The 17130-nt window shown below is 47.7% G+C and overlaps 1 protein-coding gene across 1 annotated transcript; it reads left to right on the top strand.

Moving 5' to 3' along the window:
- The first annotated feature begins 14023 nt into the window (after positions 1–14023).
- LOC123403349 (transcription factor JAMYB-like) lies at positions 14024–15628 on the top strand. The gene is made up of 3 exons (XM_045097293.1): positions 14024–14240; positions 14449–14578; positions 14709–15628. The coding sequence occupies exons 1-3, from the start codon at positions 14105–14107 to the stop codon at positions 15253–15255; spliced, it is 813 nt and encodes a 270-aa protein (XP_044953228.1). The 5' UTR covers positions 14024–14104; the 3' UTR covers positions 15256–15628.
- The last annotated feature ends 1502 nt before the right edge of the window (positions 15629–17130 follow it).

The following is a 17130-nucleotide window of genomic DNA, read 5'->3' as shown; positions in this document are numbered from 1 at the left end:
GTTCAGTATACCTTTGAAGAAAGGATGAGGAGGCAGAGAAAAGCCTCGGTGCACGTGGCTGAGCAACAAGACACGCTCCCCTTCCTGGGGCGCCGGCTCAGTCTCGCCCTCTGCCGACAACCTCCACGTCTGGTGCTGGATCATGCCGTGCTCCACCAGCTCCAGTATGTCCTCCTCCGTCACCGTGGAGGGGAGGAAATCCCCCTGGATCCAACCCGCCGGCAGTGCTCGCTGCCGTCGCTGAGCAGGAGCCGCCGCCTTCCCCTTCTTCTTCCGCGCCTCAAGCTTGCTTGTCTGCCCCTTTGTCATGGTGGAGGTTGCAGGCCCGCAAGGGAGAAGGAGAAGGAAAGAGCTTGAGATGCGCAGGAGGTGGCGAGAGAAACAGGGCAAGTGTGAGCTATCAGGCGAGCGTAACGAAAAACCCTCGCTGGAGAGGTTTAAATAAGGTTCCGACTGGGTCACTTGCAGGTGGCCCCGAAATCTTATCCCCCGACCGGTCGCTGCGATATCAGTGGGGGAGATGATGTTGGGGAACATCGCATGGGAAACAAAATATTTCCTACGCGCACGAAGACCTATCATGGTGATGTCCATCTACGAGAGGGGATGAGTGATCTACGTACCCTTGTAGATCGTACAGCAGAAGCGTTAGATAACGCGGTTGATGTAGTGGAACGTCCTCACGTCCCTCGATCCGCCCCGCGAACAATCCCGCGATCAGTCCCACGATCTAGTACCGAACGGACGGCACCTCCGCGTTCAGCACACGTACAGCTCGACGATGATCTCGGCCTTCTTGATCCAGCAAGAGAGACGGAGAGGTAGAAGAGTTCTCCGGCAACGTGACGGCGCTCCGGAGGTTGGTGATGATCTTGTCTCAGCAGGGCTCCGCCCGAGCTCCGCAGAAACGCGATCTAGAGGAAAAACTATGGAGATATGTGGTCGGGCAACCATGAGAAAATCGTCTCAAATCTGCCCTAAAAGCTCCATATATATAGGAGGAGGGAGGGGGACCTTGCCTTGGGGTCCAAGGGACCCTCAAGGGGTCGGCCGAGCCAAGGGGGGGAGGACTCCCCCCCCCAAAACCGAGTTGGACTTGGTTTGGTGGGAGGAGTCCCCCTCCCTTCCCACTTCCTCCCTTTTTTTTCTTTTCCTTTGATTTCCTTCTCTTGGCGCATAGGTCCCTTTGGGGCTGTCCCACCAGCCCACTAAGGGCTGGTGTGTCTCCCCAAAGCCTATGGGCTTCCCCGGGGTGGGTTGCCCCCCCGGTGAACTCCCGGAACCCATTCGTCATTCCCGGTACATTCCCGGTAACTCCGAAAACCTTCCGGTAATCAAATGAGGTCATCCTATATATCAATCTTCGTTTCCGGACCATTCCGGAAACCCTCGTGACGTCCGTGATCTCATCCGGGACTCCGAACAACATTCGGTAACCAACCATATAACTCAAATACGCATAAAACAACGTCGAACCTTAAGTGTGCAGACCCTGCGGGTTCGAGAACTATGTAGACATGACCCGAGAGACTCCTCGGTCAATATCCAATAGCGGGACCTGGATGCCCATATTGGATCCTACATATTCTACGAAGATCTTATCGTTTGAACCTCAGTGCCAAGGATTCGTATAATCCCGTATGTCATTCCCTTTGTCCTTCGGTATGTTACTTGCCCGAGATTCGATCGTCACTATCCGCATACCTATTTCAATCTCGTTTACCGGCAAGTCTCTTTACTCGTTCCGTAATACAAGATCCCGCCACTTACACTAAGTTACATTGCTTGCAAGGCTTGTGTGTGATGTTGTATTACCGAGTGGGCCCCGAGATACCTCTCCGTCACACGGAGTGACAAATCCTAGTCTTGATCCATACTAACTCAACTAACACCTTCGGAGATACCTGTAGAGCATCTTTATAGTCACCCAGTTACGTTGCGACGTTTGATACACACAAAGCATTCCTCCGGTGTCAGTGAGTTATATGATCTCATGGTCATAGGAATAAATACTTGACACGCAGAAAACAGTAGCAACAAAATGACACGATCAACATGCTACGTCTATTAGTTTGGGTCTAGTCCATCACGTGATTCTCCCAATGACGTGATCCAGTTATCAAGCAACAACACCTTGTTCATAATCAGAAGACACTGACTATCATCGATCAACTGGCTAGCCAACTAGAGGCATGCTAGGGATGGTGTTTTGTCTATGTATCCACACATGTAAATGAGTCTTCATTCAATACAATTATAGCATGGATAATAAACTATTATCTTGATACAGGAATTATAATAATAACTATACATTTATTATTGCCTCTAGGGCATAATTCCAACAGTGTCCCACTTGCACTAGAGTCAATAATCTAGCCCTCACATCACCATGTGAATTACATTGTAATAAATCTAACACCCATACAGTTCTGGTGTCGATCATGTTTTCGTCGTGGAAGAGGTTTAATCAGCGGGTCTGCTACATTCAGATCCGTGTGCACTTTGCATATATTTACGTCCTCCTCCTCGACGTAGTCGCGGATGAGGTTGAAGCGTCGTTTGATGTGTCTGGTCTTCTTGTGAAACCTTGGTTCCTTTGCTAAGGCAATGGCACCAGTGTTGTCACAGAACAAGGTTATTGGATCCAGTGCACTTGGCACCACTCCAAGATCCGTCATGAACTGCTTCATCCAGACACCCTCCTTAGCCGCCTCCGAGGCAGCCATGTACTCCGCTTCACATGTAGAATCTGCTACGACGCTTTGCTTGGAACTGCACCAGCTTACTGCACACCCATTAAGAATAAATACGTATCCGGTTTGCGACTTAGAGTCGTCCGGATCTGTGTCAAAGCTTGCATCGACGTAACCTTTTACGGCGAGCTCTTCGTCACCTCCATACACGAGAAACATCTCCTTAGTCCTTTTCAGGTACTTCAGGATATTCTTGACCGCTGTCCAGTGATCCACTCCTGGATTACTCTGGAACCTACCTGCCATACTTATGGCCAGGCTAACATCCGGTCTAGTGCACAACATCGCATACATGATAGAACCTATGGCTGAAGCATAGGGGACGGAGCGCATATGCTCTCTATCTTCATCAGTTGCTGGGCACTGAGTCTTACTCAATCTCGTACCTTGTAAAACTGGCAAGAACCCTTTCTTGGACTGTTCCATTTTGAACCTCTTCAAAACTTTATCAAGGTATGTGCTTTGTGAAAGTCCTATCAGGCGTTTCGATCTATCCCTATAGATCTTAATGCCTAGAATGTAAGCAGCTTCTCCTAGGTCCTTCATAGAGAAACTTTTATTCAAGTAACCTTTTATGCTCTCCAAAAGCTCTACGTTGTTTCCAATCAGTAATATGTCATCCACATATAATATTAGAAACGCCACAGAGCTCCCACTCACTTTCTTGTAAATACAAGATTCTCCAACCACTTGTATAGACCCAAATGCTTTGATCACCTCATCAAAGCGTTTGTTCCAACTCCGAGATGCTTGCACCAGTCCATAAATGGATCGCTGGAGCTTGCACACCTTGTCAGCATTTTTAGGATCGACAAAACCTTCGGGTTGCATCATATACAACTCTTCCTTAAGGAAACCGTTAAGGAACGCCGTTTTGACATCCATCTGCCAGATTTCATAATCGAAAAATGCAGCTATTGGTAACATGATTCTGACGGACTTAAGCATCGCTACGGGTGAGAAGGTCTCATCGTAGTCAACTCCTGGAACTTGTGAAAAACCCTTTGCCACAAGTCGTGCTTTATAAACGGTCACATTACCGTCAGCGTCCGTCTTCTTCTTAAAGATCCATTTGTTCTGAATAGCCTTGCGGCCCTCAGGTAGTATCTCCAAAGTCCACACTTTGTTCTCATACGTGGATCCTATCTCGGATTTCATGGCTTCTAGCCATTTGTTGGAATCTGGGCCCACCATTGCTTCTTCATAATTTGCAGGTTCATTGTTGTCTAACAACAGGATCGATAAGACGGGATTACCGTACCACTCTGGAGCAGCGCGTGATCTCGTCGACCTGCGTGGTTCAACAGAAACTTGAACTGGAGTTTCATGATCATCATCATTAACTTCCTCCTCAACCGGCGTCGCGATGACAGAGGATTCCCCTTGCCCTGCGCCACCATCCAGAGGGATGAGAGGTTCGACAACCTCGTCAAGTTCTATCTTACTCCCACTCAATTCTCTCGAGAGAAACTCTTTCTCGAGAAAAGTTCCGTTCTTAGCAACAAACACTTTGTCCTCGGATTTGAGATAGAAGGTGTACCCAACTGTCTCTTTTGGGTAACCTATGAAGACGCATTTTTCCGCTTTGGGTTCCAGCTTTTCAGGCTGAAGCTTTTTGACATAAGCATCACATCCCCAAACTTTAAGAAACGACAACTTTGGTCTTTTGCCATACCACAGTTCGTATGGTGTCGTCTCAACAGATTTTGATGGTGCCCTATTTAAAGTGAATGCAGCTATTTCTAATGCATAACCCCAAAATGATAACAGCAAATCAGTAAGAGACATCATAGATCGCACCATCTCTAACAAAGTACGATTACGACGTTCGGACACACCATTACGCTGTGGTGTTCCAGGCGGTGTTAACTGCGAAACAATTCCACATTGTCTTAAGTGAGCACCAAACTCAAAACTCAGATATTCACCCCCACGATCAGACCGCAGGAACTTGATCTTCTTGTTACGATGATTTTCCACTTCACTCTGAAATTGCTTGAACTTTTCAAATGTTTTAGACTTGTGCTTCATCAAGTAGACATAACCATATCTACTTAAATCGTCAGTGAAGGTGAGAAAACAACGATATCCGCCGCGTGCCTCCACGCTCATTGGACCACACACATCGGTATGTATGATTTCCAACAAGTCACTTGCACGCTCCATTGTTCCGGAGAACGGAGTCTTAGTCATCTTGCCCATGAGGCATGGTCCGCACGTGTCAAGTGAATCAAAGTCAAGTGACTCCAAAAGTCCATCAGCATGGAGTTTCTTCATGCGCTTTACACCAATATGACCCAAGCGGCAGTGCCACAAAAATATGGCGCTATCATTGTTTACTCTAACTCTTTTGGTCTCAATGTTATGTATATGCGTATCGCTATCAAGATTCAATATGAACAATCCTCTCACATTCGGTGCATGACCATAAAAGATGTTACTCATAGAAATAGAACAACCATTATTCTCAGACTTAAAAGAGTAACCGTCTCGCAATAAACAAGATCCAGATATAATGTTCATGCTCAACGCAGGCACTAAATAACAATGATTTAAGTTCATCACTAATCCCGATGGTAGTTGAAGTGACAGTGTGCCGACGGCGATTGCATCAACCTTGGAACCGTTTCCTACGCGCATCGTCACTTCGTCTTTCGCCAGCCTTCGTCTATTCCGCAGTTCCTGCTTCGAGTTGCAAATGTGAGCAACAGAACCGGTATCGAATACCCAGGCACTACTATGAGAGCCGGTTAAGTACACATCAATAACATGTATATCAAATACACCTGATTTTTCTTTGCCCGCCTTCTTATCTGCCAGATACTTGGGGCAATTGCGCTTCCAGTGACCCATACCCTTGCAATAGAAGCACTCTGTTTCAGGCTTAGGTCCAGCCTTGGGTTTCTTCGGCGGATTGGAAACAGGCTTGCCGCTCTTCTTCGAATTGCCCTTCTTGCCTTTGCCGTTTCTCTTGAAACTAGTGGTCTTGCTCACCATCAACACTTGATGCTCTTTACGGAGTTCAGACTCTGCGACTTTCAGCATCGCAAACAACTCGCCGGGAGACTTGTTCATCCCTTGCATGTTGTAGTTCAACACAAAGCCTTTATAGCTTGGCGGCAGTGATTGAAGGATTCTGTGAGTGATAGCTTCTTGCGGGAGTTCAATCCCCAGTTCAGCTAGACGGTTTGAGTACCCAGACATTTTGAGCACATGTTCACTGACAGACGAGTTTTCCTCCATTTTGCAAGCATAGAATTTATCGGAGGTCTCATACCTCTCGATCCGGGCGTTCTTCTGAAAAATAAACTCCAACTCCTGGAACATCTCAAATGCTCCATGACGCTCAAAGCGACGTTGAAGTCCCGGTTCTAAGCCATACAAGACTGCACATTGAACTATTGAGTAGTCCTGCTTACGTGCTAACCAAGCGTTCTTAACATCCTAATCAACCGTAGCGGGTGGTTCATCTCCTAGCGCAGCATTAAGGACATAATCCTTCTTCCCAGCTTGTAAGATTAGCTTAAGATTACGAGCCCAGTCTACAAAGTTGCTTCCATCATCTTTCAACTTAGCTTTCTCTAGGAACGTATTAAAATTCAGGATGACTGTCGCGTGAGCCATGATCTACAACACAAATATATTCAAAGTGGATTTAGACTATGTTCAAGATAATTAGAGTTCAACTTAATCAAATTATATGCTAAACTCCCACTCAAAAAGTACATCTCTCTAGTCATTTGAGTGGTTCATGATCCACTTACACTATCCCAAGTCCGATCATCATGTGAGTCGAGAGTAGTTTCAGTGGTAAGCATCCCTATGCTAATCATATCAGCTATATGATTCATGATCGACCTTTCGGTCTCATGTGTTCCGAGGCCATGTCTGCACATGCTAGGCTCGTCAAGCTTAACCCGAGTGTTCCGCGTGCGCAACTGTTTTGCACCCGTTGTATGTGAACGTTGAGTCTATCACACCCGATCATCACGTGGTGTCTCGAAACGACGAACTGTAGCAACGGTGCACAGTCGGGGAGAACACAATTTCGTCTTGAAATTTTAGTGAGAGATCACCTTATAATGCTACCGTCGTTCTAAGCAAAATAAGGTGCATAAAAGGATTAACATCACATGCAATTCATAAGTGACATGATATGGCCATCATCACGTGCTTCTTGATCTCCATCACCAAAGCACCGGCACGATCTTCTTGTCACCGGCGCCACACCATGATCATCCATCAACGTGTTGCCATCGGGGTTGTCGTGCTACTTATGCTATTACTACTAAAGCTACATCCTAGCAAAATAGTAAACGCATCTGCAAGCACATATGTTAGTATAAAGACAACCCTATGGCTCCTGCCGGTTGCCGTACCATCGACGTGCAAGTCGATATTTCTATTACAACATGATCATCTCATACATCCAATATATCACATCACATCATTGGCCATATCACATCACAATCATACCCTGCAAAAACAAGTTAGACGTCCTCTAATTTTGTTGTTGCATGTTTTACGTGGTGACCAAGGGTATCTAGTAGGATCGCATCTTACTTACGCAAACACCACAACGGAGATCTATGAATTGCTATTTAACCTCATCCAAGGACCTCCTCGGTCAAATCCGATTCAACTAAAGTTGGAGAAACTGACACTTGCCAGTCATCTTTGAGCAAAGGGGGTTACTCGTAACGATGAAACCAGTCTCTCGTAAGCGTACGAGTAATGTCGGTCCAAGCCGCTTCAATCCAACAATACCGCGGAATCAAGAAAAGACTAAGGAGGGCAGCAAAACGCACATCACCGCCCACAAAACCTTTTGTGTTCTACTCGAGAAGACATCTACGCATGAACCAAGCTCATGATGCCACTGTTGGGGAACGTCGCATGGGAAACAAAATTTTTCCTACGCGCACGAAGACCTATCATGGTGATGTCCATCTACGAGAGGGGATGAGTGATCTACGTACCCTTGTAGATCGTACAGCAGAAGCGTTAGAGAACGCGGTTGATGTAGTGGAACGTCCTCACGTCCCTCGATCCGCCCCGCGATCAGTCCCACGATCTAGTACCGAACGGACGGCACCTCCGCGTTCAGCACACGTACAGCTCGACGATGATCTCGGCCTTCTTGATCCAGCAAGAGAGACGGAGAGGTAGAAGAGTTCTCCGGCAGCGTGACGGCGCTCCGGAGGTTGGTGATGATCTTGTCTCAGCAGGGCTCCGCCCGAGCTCCGCAGAAACGCGATCTAGAGGAAAAACTATGGAGATATGTGGTCGGGCAACCGTGAGAAAATCGTCTCAAATCTGCCCTAAAAGCTCCATATATATAGGAGGAGGGAGGGGGACCTTGCCTTGGGGTCCAAGGGACCCTCAAGGGGTCGGCCGAGCCAAGGGGGGGAGGACTCCCCCCCCAAACCGAGTTGGACTTGGTTTGGTGGGAGGAGTCCCCCTCCCTTCCCACTTCCTCCCTTTTTTTCTTTTCCTTTGATTTCCTTCTCTTGGCGCATAGGCCCCTTTGGGGCTGTCCCACCAGCCCACTAAGGGCTGGTGTGTCTCCCCAAAGCCTATGGGCTTCCCCGGGGTGGGTTGCCCCCCCCGGTGAACTCCCGGAACCCATTCGTCATTCCCGGTACATTCCCGGTAACTCCGAAAACCTTCCGGTAATCAAATGAGGTCATCCTATATATCAATCTTCGTTTCCGGACCATTCCGGAAACCCTCGTGACGTCCGTGATCTCATCCGGGACTCCGAACAACATTCGGTAACCAACCATATAACTCAAATACGCATAAAACAACGTCGAACCTTAAGTGTGCAGACCCTGCGGGTTCGAGAACTATGTAGACATGACCCGAGAGACTCCTCGGTCAATATCCAATAGCGGGACCTGGATGCCCATATTGGATCCTACATATTCTACGAAGATCTTATCGTTTGAACCTCAGTGCCAAGGATTCGTATAATCCCGTATGTCATTCCCTTTGTCCTTCGGTATGTTACTTGCCCGAGATTCGATCGTCAGTATCCGCATACCTATTTCAATCTCGTTTACCGGCAAATCTCTTTACTCGTTCTGTAATACAAGATCCCGCAACTTACACTAAGTTACATTGCTTGCAAGGCTTGTGTGTGATGTTGTATTACCGAGTGGGCCCCGAGATACCTCTTCGTCACACGGAGTGACAAATCCCAGTCTTGATCCGTACTAACTCAACTAACACCTTCGGAGATACCTGTAGAGCATCTTTATAGTCACCCAGTTACGTTGCGACGTTTGATACACACAAAGCATTCCTCCGGTGTCAGTGAGTTATATGATCTCATGGTCATAGGAATAAATACTTGACACGCAGAAAACAGTAGCAACAAAATGACACGATCAACATGCTACGTCTATTAGTTTGGGTCTAGTCCATCACGTGATTCTCCCAATGACGTGATCCAGTTATCAAGCAACAACACCTTGTTCATAATCAGAAGACACTGACTATCATCGATCAACTGGCTAGCCAACTAGAGGCATGCTAGGGACGGTGTTTTGTCTATGTATCCACACATGTAAATGAGTCTTCATTCAATACAATTATAGCATGGATAATAAACTATTATCTTGATACAGGAATTATAATAATAACTATACATTTATTATTGCCTCTAGGGCATAATTCCAACAGATGAAGGCGCGGGAATCGAGGCGACAAATACTACTCGAGTACGATGTCGTCACCCCCGCCGAGCGCGCGGCTACCGAAATTTGAGGATCCTGGAAAATCCGCCGCTGTCAGTTGACTGATCACGTCAAAAGATACCACCAAAGCATTCGGTCCTTGACGGTTTGTTTCACAAATACATCCACTCGGATCATTGGTCAAAGAAGTTAAAATGGATCGAGGTAAACAACGCCAAAGTCGCGTTCGTACCAGTCGGATGCGTACTCCAAGCATCGCTTCGTCGTTCCAACCCCAATCCATTCGGGGACTAATGATGGGGTTACAGTCCTAGGGTGGGGTCATAGGCCTGCCCTATAAGTCCTACCCAAGGACTACCCTTCATAAGGGATAAGGCCCTTAGTCAGTTCCGACTGAATTAAGGACTTCCCATCATCCAGTCGGTAACGAATCCTCCACCATCCAGTCGGAGATGAGCATTCGTAGTATATCAAACTAACCGACTAGATTCCACTCTGTGCATCGTAACCCCCCTGGAGGGAAACGGTCATACGTTTCCCTGTGCCTTTATTAGCATTTAAGACATACGTTACCTGTAACGTAGGCATTTATTCGCCACTACACCCCTGTGCACCGAACCATTGTGAAGGGCAGCGCCCTCTATATAAGCCACCCTTCTCCACTGGTGCAAGGTTTAACAATTCACTGTAATCCATATTCCACTCGACAACAAGCTCCCAAGAGCACTGAGACGTAGGGCTATTACCTCCACCGTAGAGGGGCCTGAACTCATACAACCGCGCCGTAGCTAAGGCTCTGCCCATCCTTTCGTACCCTACACATCTACTGTCAGGCTTATACCCACGACAGTCATCTTTTCTGATCTTATACCGCAATGCAGTGCATACCGGACATTTATCCATATTCTCGTACTTCTCACCGCGGTAGAGGATGCAGTCATTAGGGCATGCATGTATCTTCTGCACGTCTAATCCTAGAGGGCAAACAAGCTTCTTTGCTTCGTACGTGCTGGCGGGCAATTCGTTCTTTCTTGGAAGCATCTTCTTCATCAGTACCAACAACTTTTCGAATGACGAGTCAGTCACACCGGTCTCTGCCTTCCACTTCAGCAATTCCAGTGTGCTACCCAGCTTCTTCTGGCCATCTTCACAAGTTGGGTACAACAATTTGTTGTGGTCCTGTAACATCTGCTCGAACTGCAACCTCCCCTTTTCTGTGTGCAACCTCTCCGTGCATCAGAAATGACCCAGCCAAGATCATCAGCGGGCTCATGTGGTTCCCATTCTTCATCCTGATCTTCTTCTTCATTGTCTTCCATTGCGGTATCAGCATACTCAGGGAACATAGATCGGTAGTTGTCATCATCGTTCTCTTCTTCATCGTCGTCTTCCATCATAACCCCTCTTTCTCCGTGCTTGGTCCAAACATTATAGCCCGACATAAAACCGGACCGAAGCAGGTGGCTCTGAATGACTCTTGAGGAAGTGTAATCCTTCTCATTCCGACATTCAACACATGGACAAAACATATAGCCACCACCATGCTTGTTCGCATCGGCTGCATCTCGAAAAGAATGCACGCCTTCTCTGTAAGCGGTTGTGCGTCGATCACCGTACATCCATGGATGGCTCATCTGCGTTATACGACAGTATATCAAATACAATCACGATCCTAAAAATTAGTACCGCACGGTCTAAACGAGGAAATATAGTTGCTAACCTTTTAGAATAAGTAGAAATAAAGAGGAAGAGGTTTAAGCGTGGCTCGGGCATCTCATATCGTAGTTGTGTTTGGTGAACTGAAGCGGCATCGCTCTAACACATATTTCAACAAACACCTCTAGTGCATCCAAGAAAAATGGAGAGCTAGCACATACCCACACTCTTCCATCCAAGAAAAATGCAAGGAAGAGGGCAGAGGGGGGCTGTGGCCAATATATATAGGCAGATGACTTTAGTCCCGGTTTGAGACACAAACCGGGACTAAAGGTGGCGCACATGCGGGCTGCACACCGTGTAGCCCTTTAGTCCCGGTTTGAGACACAAACCGGGACTAAAGGCTCCTTACGGGCCGGGACCAAAGCCTCGTGGGCGGCATTGGGATTTTAGGGCGACGTGGCCGGGCCTTTAGTCCCGGCCCAGATGGAGGCCGGGACTAAAGGGTCCAGGCCAAAGGTCCATTTTCCACTAGTGTATACAACATCAAAAAATATTGATGACCGGATTAGAACGGGACATGAGAGGGTTACTAACCTATTAAACTAACCACCAATGGACATGCTCACTTTGATGGGGCAAAGTACCGAGTTTCTTCAAATCGTCTTCAATCAAGTTGCTTAACGTAATAGATCTAGATTTGTTTATGTCCGTCCTGGTGGGCCCAATTTATGGCAAACTTTTTGAGGCGATCCTTAAGAGCAACTCCAATGGGACGAGTCGTTTCGTCCGTCGCCGTCTGTTTAGGTCGACGCGGACAAAAGAGGAGGCCCAACGTGCTGATCGTCCCAAACCCAAATCGAGTCCGCTTCGCGTCCGCGCCGACGCATTTGCGGCCCAAATTTGTGCCCCAAATGTGTCGGCGAGGACACGGACCCGCGCGCGCCTTCTTGGCGTCCGCCGCGTTCCCACCTGGCAGTCGTCCAACTGCCCGTGGCCTACCTGATCCGTTTAATTTATGACCTAGGACCCCGCGTCAGCAAGGGCGATCGTCCTTTTTTAAGCCGATCGTGCGACGGGGCCGTCCTCATTCGCTTCCAGCCAACCTCCATCCCCATCTAGTCACACTCGCTCCCCCGTCGCCGGCAAACCCTAGTCGTGCCAGATGGGGCTCTTCTCCGGCGCCGACAGCAACAAGGCCAAGGGCAAGTCCCCCGCCATTCCTTTTCCCTCGGAGTTACTCCCGCCTTCGCCGGCCGAGGCGGCGCCTCACCGTGCCAGCGCACCAGGCGTAGTGGCACTGGCAACATTGCGTGCCTCTCCCATACCCCGACGCCACTTTGCCGCACGGCTGGCACCTGGATCCGAAGAGGATTCCAGTGCCGGTGGCGCCGCGGTCGGCTAGGGCGCACGCGGAGGAGCAACGCCGCGACCCCGCCTACGCAACCGACTCGCCCAACTAGGTTTGTTGTTTAATCAATGTTGTTTTTATTTTAAATATGCATGCTTTTTTTTCTCACGCCGTTAAAATGGGTCGGGCCAGCGTTGGGTGCATGCGTCGATCGAAACGCGGAAGCGGACGTTTGTGTCCGTCTGACCAATTCAAACGGATAAAAAGCAGATAAAATCGTCATCCGTTTGGATCGGCCCGTTGGAGTTGCTCTACAGTCAGAGCGAGTGTGAAGTCATTTGCTTTCATGATGTGTGTTTTTATGGAATTGACTCAAAAAGGTTTTGAGAGTTTTCGAGACGTTCTACTTACGTGAGATCGCCTCGCAATGGTAGGATTTTTGGGGCGGACCCAATTTGGTTGGTTATTCTGTAACATGATCAAAATTAGCCGGGTATTGCATTAGTTTTTGTGTGGGGCGTTCCTTTAGCATGTCTTTGATAGGATGACTGACATGTGCCTTTGTGTAAGAGTGCTATTGGAATTATTCCTCTCTTGAAGGTTGTATGTATAAACAGGACAAGCTGGTCCCACTTTTGTACTACAATTTATTTTTTGAGAAAGTCATGTACCTGAGTTTATAATAATACTAGGAATGTAGTGTTTTCTGTAAAAGGAAAAGGCTAACGTGGATATGCTGCCACGAGCCACAACCCCCGTACACCACAGTACTACACGTCCTCTTGTACCGCCACACGTGGAGCAATTGCACATAAAACGTACGAAACACGCCCCAGCCCTTTCTAGAACGAATCTCTGAACCCACGTTCGATGATGCACTGGCGCTAATCTTTTATAGCTACGGAAAAGAAAAGAAGATGCACTAGCACTATTGTTAACACTGCACCAAATCTATGCCAGCATCATGCTGTTCGTCTACCAGATCTAGATGCACCACACGAGACAAGGTAACTAAAAATGAGACAGTACCCCCAAAAAATGCTAAGCCCAAACATGCAATACTGCTGATCAATCGATCTCCATCGCACGAAGGACAGGAGCGCTAGCAAAAACTGTTGCAAGATTGAGGGCGATCGATCTGCCGCACCAGGAGCAGGAGGCTGGATCGATGGCTGGCTAGCAGTAGCTACAAGGTAGGAAACATCCACGGTTTGTCCCTGTCGTGGCTACACAAAGCAGCACCCAAAAGAAACGCAGCTAAGCTAGGCGCGCAGGCCGCGCTTTCGGCAGGAAAACCTACGGTAAGTCGGTAATCCATCATCATGCATGTCGAGAAAAAGAGGGGCAAAAGGTCGATTAGAATTAAGAATCGAGCGATCGCCGGCCGTCGGGGCAATTCCGGCAGTGGATTCCCGCGCCACCTCGTCGATCAGGGGGTAGTGACAGTGGAGTGTCCCTGACAGCGACCTGACCTGCGGTGACCGGCGACCCGGAGCCCCTACGCGCGCGCTAGTATATATGCAGCGATAGCACGCTTGGTTTGTCGCACACCTCGCCTCACTAGCTCTCACTCTCTCTCCCTGGGGGGAGTCTTAAGTCTACAGCTCGATTACGGGTGGTGATTGTTGCAAGTCATTGCTGGAATGGAGCAGCTTGGGTGGGGAAGGGAGGAGGGAGGGTGGAGGAAAGGGCCGTGGACGGCGCAGGAAGACAAGCTGCTGCTAGGCTATGTCCGGCAGCAGGGGGAAGGGAGGTGGAATTCTGTCGCCAAGCTCACAGGTGCCTGCAATGATCATTTTTCTTAAACACAGCACAATCAAAATTGCTCACATACATGATCATATACTCACCACACTCATCATTTGTGTTCATTTATTTGGACCGCATATGCCATACCTACGTACGTGCGCATGCAAGTTCGTCAATTGCGCAATAGGGGTGCTTGGTTTACTGGAACTCTAGCTAAGCTAAGCTCGTTTTGCTGCAGGTCTGAAGAGAAGCGGGAAGAGCTGTAGGCTCCGGTGGGTGAATTACCTGCGGCCTGACCTCAAGAGAGGCAAGATCACGCCGCAGGAGGAGAACGTCATACTCGAGCTCCACGCCTTGTGGGGAAACAGGTACTGCATGCTACTTACAGAAAGTGTTTTCTTTGGCTTGCGGATGCGCATGCATGCATGCCATGATCCATGGGATCTACTCGTAGCTGACAAAACGCATGCGCTTTGTGATATATCGATCTTCTGCCAGATGGTCGACGATTGCGCGTAGCCTCCCCGGCCGGACGGACAACGAGATCAAGAACTACTGGCGGACGCACTTCAAGAAGGGCAAGCCGTCGTCCAAGAACATCGAGCGCGCCAGGGCGCGCTTCCTCAAGCAGCGCCGCGAGATCATGCAGGGCCAGCACGAGCACCAGCACCAGCGCGGCGTCCAGGACGACGACGGTGCTGCCAGCGCGGACAACACCGGCGGTGGCGCGGCGAGCCATCACGCAGATGAAGCGACGACGCGGCCAGCGCCGCCGCCGGCGAAGGACGACGACCTCGCGATGATGCAGGATATGGCGGACATAGACGACTTCCTGCAGTACCACCACCCCATGTCGGCCTACTTCCTCCTCGACGGCGGCACCAGCGACGCGGGGTCCAGCGAGGAGATCAACACCTGCGGCGCCACGTGGGGCAGCCTGTGGAACCTCGACGACGTAGACGTTGTAGATGACGTCGGTGGTGGCGGCGCGTGCGGCTGGGGCAGCTTCGCTTTGCTCCAAGATCAGGGACTCGCTTTCTACTAGCCTAGCATATAGCATATACAATGGCAAAGCCTATGCTGTGGAGGGTACACGTAGCGGCTATGTACTACGTACGGTGTTGGTGGATAAGGATGCTGGATGCGTCGCCAACTATAGCCCCCACTTCGACTAGCCTGGCTGCCACGACCACGATGGCATGTCTGGCTCCTTTTAGAGCAACTTTGTAGGAAAAGAAAATAATCTATAGTTTTTTATTTCCTTTGGAAAGATAGGCGATGGAAGAAGGCTGATGTTCAAAGGTGCACCCGGGCCAGCTACCTCATGTATTCTCTCCGTTACATTTTACTCTGCGTCTAAGACGTTTTGTTAAAAAGGGAATACTTGTTTCATCTAAGCTAATGTACTTCTGCCATTATGTATTTGATGTATTATATACTCTGGACAACGGTTCTGCCTTTTGTCGTAATCGACTTTATTTCTACCCTCACAAATCATATTTTACTCTGCCTTGTTCGTGCAATATTTATTTTCGTTACTCGTGTCATGATATTGCCTTATTGGGCCTCTGTGTCAGTTCCGTCCCTTTTTTGCTTTATTTTGCTTCTCTTGCTCAATCTATGTTCTGATACCTTAAAGAAAGGAAGTGGCTATGTATCCCATGTTGCAAGATCAAAAAAGGTCTCGGCTCAAGGGGGCACTGTCGGTGCTACAATAGGACCGGCCCAAGTAGCTCCATGCGGGTTAGTTCATTTATATTTGTTTTTTTTTGTTTATATTTTTGAAAGAAATATCTAAATACATAGTTTTGAAAATGTGAACACCTTTTCAAGATTATGAACAACGCTTCTTTTGATATATGAAAAAATAACATCCAATAATATTTTATAGAAAAACATGTAAACATTTTATAAAAAAATATTGTTGTACATAAACAAATTTTTTAAGCATGTGGTTATTTTTGCAACACATGAACTTTTCTTTTTCATGTATACCACAATTCAAAAATATAAGAATATTTATTGTTTTATATGTAAATATTTTTATTCTACAACACATGATTTTTTTATTAAACCAATTGCATAAAATTAAAAGCAATAAATATGTTGTTGAGATTTACAATAAAAACAAATTTGGTCCTCACTAAATACTGATCCATATATGAGCACTTTAGGCATGGTGGGTGCCTGTTGGTCACTAGTTTTTTTTAGCAGATGTTGCTCACTATTTTTTTCCACAACCCTACTAAGGTTTATTGATTCAAGATGTTCACATATACAAAATCATGAGGCGTGCCGAGCCAAACTTGGCGCCCGGCACTTAACGAAAGGTAACACTTAGCAAGATCATGAACTTTGAAGTTGGATTCCACAACTCATGAGCAAACTAGTATCGGTCATAGTTTGATGATCATTCCTTAAACTCTTTGATGATGTCTCCCTACCTCCCTAGCAAGCCTTTTCTGACATCATCAACAATATTGTGTAGTCCGACGCGACATAGATATTCTGCAATTATAGATCGGCTTACAAAGCGAGAGCCTCTATGCATGCAAGAGCTTCAACCATGGTGGGGTCGTCTACTCCGCTGGAAACGACAACCAAAGAACCCAAATATGTTGTTGTGTGATATCACATATGGCTTCAATTGCACCTATCCCACTACACCGTCCATGTTAGCTTTCACCAAGTTCCATGGTTGAGGCAACCAACGATGATCCAGTATCTCTTCCAAGCCTTGATGCCGTTATTTTTGGAGTAGCTAGAGCATGCAATTTAGAGAGATATGACCATCCAAAACTATTTGTGGAGCATGAGATCTGGAACACTGCTTTGTGTATAGCTTTCCGTCATGTCGACCAGTTCGCCCACAATGTTACTAACTTCTATGCAAATTTTTCATGGAATATAATGAGTTGTT

The sequence above is a fragment of the Hordeum vulgare genome, chromosome 6H (genome assembly GCF_904849725.1).
Source record: "Hordeum vulgare subsp. vulgare chromosome 6H, MorexV3_pseudomolecules_assembly, whole genome shotgun sequence".
Lineage (NCBI taxonomy): Eukaryota > Viridiplantae > Streptophyta > Magnoliopsida > Poales > Poaceae > Hordeum > Hordeum vulgare.
The sequence above is the reverse complement of the archived record's forward strand: the minus strand, read 5'-3'. Positions and strand labels throughout refer to the sequence as shown.

What these genes read in the sequence shown, in the direction of transcription:
- LOC123403349 (XM_045097293.1), top strand. Translation starts at nt 14,105, where the DNA reads ATGGAGCAGCTTGGGTGGGGAAGGGAGGAGGGAGGGTGGAGGAAAGGG. An exon ending in TTCTGTCGCCAAGCTCACAG is followed by an intron (nt 14,241 to 14,448) that starts GTGCCTGCAATG and finishes GTTTTGCTGCAG; the next exon opens with GTCTGAAGAGAAGCGGGAAG. An exon ending in CACGCCTTGTGGGGAAACAG is followed by an intron (nt 14,579 to 14,708) that starts GTACTGCATGCT and finishes ATCTTCTGCCAG; the next exon opens with ATGGTCGACGATTGCGCGTA.